Source organism: Nicotiana tabacum, chromosome 20 (genome assembly GCF_000715075.1).
Source record: "Nicotiana tabacum cultivar K326 chromosome 20, ASM71507v2, whole genome shotgun sequence".
In the NCBI taxonomy this organism is placed as follows: domain Eukaryota; kingdom Viridiplantae; phylum Streptophyta; class Magnoliopsida; order Solanales; family Solanaceae; genus Nicotiana; species Nicotiana tabacum.
Window position 1 is genome coordinate 42,934,913 of NC_134099.1, and position 6,459 is coordinate 42,941,371.

The 6,459-nt window shown below is 30.5% G+C and overlaps 1 protein-coding gene across 1 annotated transcript; it reads left to right on the plus strand.

The window, feature by feature from the left end:
• Positions 1-1,408: 1,408 nt before the first annotated feature.
• Positions 1,409-5,668, plus strand: LOC107821490 (carbonic anhydrase 2-like). Its single transcript, XM_075240905.1, has 8 exons — positions 1,409-1,494; positions 1,992-2,110; positions 2,318-2,366; positions 3,222-3,338; positions 3,882-3,935; positions 4,740-4,825; positions 5,089-5,194; positions 5,323-5,668. Exons 2-8 carry the CDS (start codon positions 2,001-2,003, stop codon positions 5,488-5,490), a joined length of 690 nt encoding a protein of 229 aa, XP_075097006.1. The 5' UTR covers positions 1,409-1,494; positions 1,992-2,000; the 3' UTR covers positions 5,491-5,668.
• The last annotated feature ends 791 nt before the right edge of the window (positions 5,669-6,459 follow it).

Sequence of the window (6,459 nt, forward strand, 5' to 3'; positions counted from 1 at the left end):
TCAACTCTCATATATACGTTAAACCCTACTATCGTTTTTGGGATTGGAGAAGTTTTAGAAGTAGCATTATATAATTAGTCAAATAGAATAATCATACATGGGATCACACAATATGGGAAAGCTGTATTTCACATTAAACAAATGCGCTCGTGCCTACGCGTGCCCACGTTTCGGTTATGACCTTCTAACCATGTGATTTTCCCTACCAAAACTTAGCAAACAAACCAATTTAATTTCACTCGTTTAATTCATGCTGCATTGTTTACTACTATATGTAATAGTTCTATGTTTGAAAGTTTAATTCAAACTTGTTAAAGACTAGCTAGAAAACACAGCTGTTTAGATAAATTTTCGAGATCCATGTCATGGTCGTCTGTGGTGGTAGTTACAAATTATTCCAGAACTATGTCCAAAAGGAACTGTAAATGCATGTATGAAGATGGATGTACAATTAAACAATATCGACATATTAACGGTGATCACTTCTAACACATGGTGCAAATATTATACTTAAGAGGATAAAATGGGAGGTCGCATGAGATCAGTAGTTTAGTCATCTCATACGTAGAACTTTATAAAGACCGATTCATAGGTGTATTAATGGTTTGATGATTGAACATGATAAAAAGAAACGAAATAGACCTAAAATCAAATAGAGGAAAATAATCTCGAAAGACTTACAATATTCTGTGACAGTAAATTTTTGAGGATTAATGCTTCTTTGTTGTTGTTACACAAACTTTAGATCCGTTATTCTTGTCATGAACTTTTTTTCTGTGCGCTGAAATTATACTTGTATATTCATGTAGAATAGACCGTGTGAATATTATAGTTGAGAATTTTTATGTTTAGAGAATATATACCTAATTAATTTTCTTCAAAGAAGTATTTGATTGAAAAATAGATCTGATCTGATAAATAGAACAATATGATTTAAATACTCGATTCCAACTAATCATATTATGATTGAGACCGATTTAATTGATGATGAGCTTAACATTAAGTATAAAGGGATCTTTACGTAAATAGCCGGTCAGATTTATTGAATTTTTTCCTCTCTAGCTGGTAACATAAATTATACACTGATATACCCGATTTTGGGCTAGACCTCCAACTCATGATACTACGTATGAATATATATCTTAACTCTTGAGCTGTCTCATTTGGACCATGAATTATTTTTCTTTTTAAAATGATAAAATGAAACCAGATGAATCCCATGCCCGATATATTATAACTGAACTACAAAAATGGCTGACAACTTTCCATGTTCGATCCATATGTTTTGGCGTTGAATATCCAATATTCATTAAAAAAAAAAAATAATTTCCCCATAGACAAGAAAAAACCATGCAATTAGTGTCTGCACCTGGCTAAATCCCTTTCTATAAATACTCCTCATACTGTCCTTGTATAGCACAGCATTTTTGAGTGTGTTTACTTGTTAGAGAAACTTCTTCTTGCTATACAACTTTATTCACGTCTCAATAAGAGGTACAATTAAACCTTCATAATCTCCAAAAACTTTTTCTTCTTTTTTTTTTCCCACATAGTTCAGCTCTCTGTTATGAATTTTTCTAGATCTTCCATAGTAAGTTCAAACAATAGAAGAGGCTGCATGTTGGTGGTGTTCCAACAATTAATGCTGTTACAAGAAATTGATTAAAGTTTTAGGATATTTTCTTTTTGTTCAAATAATTTGGTTTCCTAAGTGAAGCGCATCCTGTCGGGAGGACTCAATTCTCCAAACTCAAACTCGAGACATTTTAATATTTTGTTTATCGCTAGACATGTTATTATCATTTTTGGACTAAAATTAACCCAAAAACACTCTTGACTTAGTATGATATATACTATCTGCTTGTTTTTTTTCTGATAGACCTATAACATTAAGATTTTAAGTACATTCTTGTTATATAGTTTTTTTTTGCTTATCAACTTATTATGTGTGACTTTATTCGCACGGCCAATATATCTCTCGTGGTTTGCAGGTCAAGAAAATGGCTGGGGAATCATATGAAAACGCCACTAATGGAGGAGCGAAGAAAGAGTTTAACCCGGATGAGAGGATCCGCTCCGGATTCGCCTACTTCAAGACTGAGAAATATGAGTAAGTTATCACTATTACTCTGCCGTAAAAGGCATAAAAAGATTGTTTGGGAAAGGAAGTCATTTTGACAGCATTATATATATTTTTAGATGAGAAAAGTGGCCTTAAACAGTTTCTTCTAGTCTTTTTTGCGTAATCTTTTTTTGCCAAAACTAACCTTGTAAATTCAGCATTTCTAACCTTTCAACTTGCATTTTCTTTTTGCAGCAAAGATCCCGAGTTGTACGATGAGCTCGCAAAAGATCAAAGCCCAAAGGTAAATCATAATCTATACTATATTAAAAGTATGAATACCCTTGACAAAATATCGTTCGTCTTTTTACCTTTTAAAAACAGATTTTGCATTTAACAAAATTATAATTTAAGTTACTTTCCTAATATTTAGAAATTTAAAATCAACAAACAAAAAATTTTAATTAAAACTTTCTTTATTGAATTAGGTCCTAACATTTAGAATTTAAAATTCAATTGAGATTTTACCTCAAATAATAAAAGGATCCCTTTTAAAAAAAATAGTACTATTTCATATTGTTGTAGAACTCTAACAGATCTAATAGGTGACTTTTTCTGACTTTTTGTCTATAATAAGCTGTGACATTTTGTCCTTTGACACACCCTATAATAAAATACTAATTCTTAGAAAAAAAAGATATTTGGACTAAATTACTCATAATTAAAGTTGGCATATTGTTAACACGACACATTGAAAAATATAAATAAGGGCAAATTTTGAAAAAATAAAGTTGATTTCTTTTTTATTATGTAAATGTCACTTATTTTGAACCAAAATATAAACGTAAAAAAGTCATTTATTATGGACCGGAGTAATATAATACCATATATAGTAAAAATGGAATGTGTGTGTGAATAAAAATATAATGGGCAAACGGATTTCGATTATATATACACAATAACTCCATTTTCGTGACTACTTATATATATGTGGTAAAAAAGCATAAAAATCATATGCTTTGTAATATTACGCCACATATTATATTTATGACACATACCTTTATATTCAATATTATCGTAATTAATTAATACGCATTGTCCCCTTCTCAACATATTTAGGCAATTAATGAATGCTTATAATTTTTTATAAAAAATGCAGTTTTTGGTATTTGCCTGCTCCGATTCCAGAGTGTGCCCATCCCACATACTTAATTTCCAACCAGGAGAGGCTTTTCTGGTTCGTAATATAGCCAACATGGTCCCTCCTTATGACCAGGTAAATTATATTATCGTCTCAATTTATCTCTATATATCTTTTTTAAAATCTGTGCTAATTATTAGTCAAAATTTTGAAGGACTTACTATTTACTTTCTTCTGTCTTGTGTGGAACAAGAAAATCATAACTTAAATTATATTCTTTGTAATGTTTCCGAATATTATCCTAAATAACTAGTTCATATTACATGTTTTATGTACTCGTACTCAATAGCCAAGCTGGATCAAGAAAAGCAAAAACTACATTCATGACAGTAAGAAAATAAGAAGAAAGAAATACTGTGTGAAGGTGATAGCATGGTGGGAGTTAACTAACTCTAATCAAAATTACCAAACGAAAGGGAAGAAAGGGTCAAAGAATGTGACGTGGATATGGCATAAAGTTTTGTCACTTACTTTTTTTGAGTTTTCCATAGTTTTGAAACATGGATGTTACTATACAGGCGCGCATCATTAACACCCATTATTTATCTTTTTATATGTAGTTTTAACCAATAATGCAAGGTTTTGGAAATAAATTTCTCCAATTTTTGTTATATACAGATTAAATATTCTGGAGCTGGGGCATCTATTGAATATGCAATTGTCCACTTAAAGGTTAGTCCTTTTTATCACGTATGATATCATTTAATTCTGCAGTCGGGCAGATAACACTTACTTTCGTTGTTTAATTATATAAAATCGATAATACTTGATCTCGATATATATACAAAATCAAATACATGACATGTTCTATTTATATAATCTTTTATCGTACAATCATAATTAAGTTAAAAGAAATCCTAATACTTTAAATATTTGAATAATAATGCTTCAATTAATAATACCATCATTCATATCAAAAAACAACAACCCAATAATCCCACCTGTGGAGTCTGGGGGTGGAGTCTGGGGGAGGGTAATGTGTACGCAGACTTTACCCTTACCCTAAGGTAGAGAGGTTGTTTTCGATTGACCATCGGCATCTCTCCCTCCAAAAACTCCACACCTTGCTTTTGGGATGACTCGAACTCACAATCTCGTGAGGAAGTGCGGAAGGTGCACACCACTAAAGCAACTCACTCTTGTTAATTTATATCAAAAAAGAAAAATGAATATCAAATCACAAGCCATAAAAATAAATTTTAAATTCATATTTCTTTGATATCGAGTACTTGATTGGCTTTTATTTAGGAAAGCTATTTTAATGTTTACTGACACAGATAAACTTAAGTATTTTATCCACGTGCTGGATAGAAATAAAAAATATATTACATTACATTTGTTCATAACTTCATGCTTCCATAATTAGAGATTTCTTTCCACACTTATTTTAACTTTAAAACTTTTTAAATTGCCTGCATTTTTCTTTTTCTTCCTATCTATTTCTAGTTGTAAATAAAAATTAAGCTTGCATTATAGGTGGAGAATATTTTGGTGATGGGACACAGCTGCTGTGGAGGTATAAAAGGACTCATGTCTATCCCTGATGATGGGTCCATAGACAGGTTGGTTCTTCCTTAGAAGAATTGTCCTAAATAGTCGCTCTGGTTAAATTAAAAATAATTAGCGATTATATAATATATATATATATATAATCGTATATAACCAATATATAATTTATATATACCTATAAAGAAAAGTAAATAATGAATTATCCTGACTATTTGTGTAAATTCATTTCTCTTTTTTGATTCCTGATAATAATTGAGAATCAAACTGGACTTATTAACATATGCCACGTCTTAAACTTTTATTATGTTGGTTGCAGTGATTTCATCGAAGAATGGGTCAAAATCTGTTCGATATCAAAGGCAAAGGTAAAGAGAGAACATGGCGACAAGGATTTTACTGAACAATGTACAATATTGGAGAAGGTAATTAAAGTAGTATACTAATTCAACTAGCTATGCTATTTTTTAGTTCAATAATTGAAACTTTACAACTTCAGATACTTAAGAAAAGATATATATATTAAGTTAAATATTTGTGTGACATTGAGCAGGAGGCAGTAAATGAATCACTAGCCAACTTACTGACATATCCATTTGTGAGGGAAGCTGTGATGAACAAAAGCCTTGCTCTGAAAGGTGGACACTACGATTTTGTGAATGGTTCTTTTGAGCTCTGGGATATTGATGAGTTCAACATTAGCCATTCTGGTTCACTCTAATTCTTGCAAAACGGACACTTTTCATGGAACCTACTGTCCACTACTGTTTCAAGTTTCTCTTTCGTTTGTATTTCGATGTAATTGTATTATGGAACCACGTTTGTCCCCGACCCTCCTTAGACCAATTTGTTGTTGTTGTTGTTTGTCATCGAAATAAAATTTTCTTGGCTCTTTGAGTCTTTTGGGCTTATTCTAAGATTTTTCTTGGACTTATATTCATTTCACAATTTCTGTTTGAGATTTTTTTCGTATATATACAAAATTAGGATCGGTTTAACTAGATTTTCCTATTTTTAAAAGTAACTAAAGTTTATTACAAAATATATATAAATTCGTTCAGAAATTATAATCTACATACAACTTGAGTATAACTTTTTATTGTACAGAATTTGGTCGAATGCTACAATATACATACAACTTGTATATAATTTTTTCTATAGAATTCAGTGAAAAGCTATAATTTTCATAAACTTATATACAACATAAATATTATTATGTAGTTGTATATATTTTGTATATTATTTGTGCACCTAATATACAAAATATATACAATTTATTTATGTCTTTTTTTCGAGTTTCAATCTAAAATTCCAACCAAAACGAACTCAAATTTTTATCAAAATCCCTTAAAATTAAAATATAAACTCTAAAGAATATTCTCAATCATTTGCAATAACACCCTATGCAGACAAATAATAATTTCTCAAAATCTAATATTCGAATTCAAACTTCGAAGCCATTGGAAAGCATAACTTTGATAAACATTTGGTTCGCAAAGTTTGTTATCGTCGAACTTTACAATACATTGCGTACTTCACAGGCAAGCGGAAGATAATATCCATAACTAAATCTTCATTCAGTTCCATATTCAAGCCCCTTGCCTTGCCTTGAATGAAGACTTCTATAGCATTGGTATTTATGGACAAATTACTTTAGAGTCTAGACCAAATTGGAAAGGAAATTATTGTA

Excerpts from the sequence above, each read along its gene's own strand:
- LOC107821490 (XM_075240905.1), top strand. The coding sequence starts at position 2,001 with ATGGCTGGGGAATCATATGAAAACGCCACTAATGGAGGAGCGAAGAAA. Across the intron at positions 2,111-2,317 it reads TTCAAGACTGAGAAATATGA|CAAAGATCCCGAGTTGTACG; the intron begins GTAAGTTATCAC and ends TTCTTTTTGCAG. Across the intron at positions 3,936-4,739 it reads ATGCAATTGTCCACTTAAAG|GTGGAGAATATTTTGGTGAT; the intron begins GTTAGTCCTTTT and ends CTTGCATTATAG.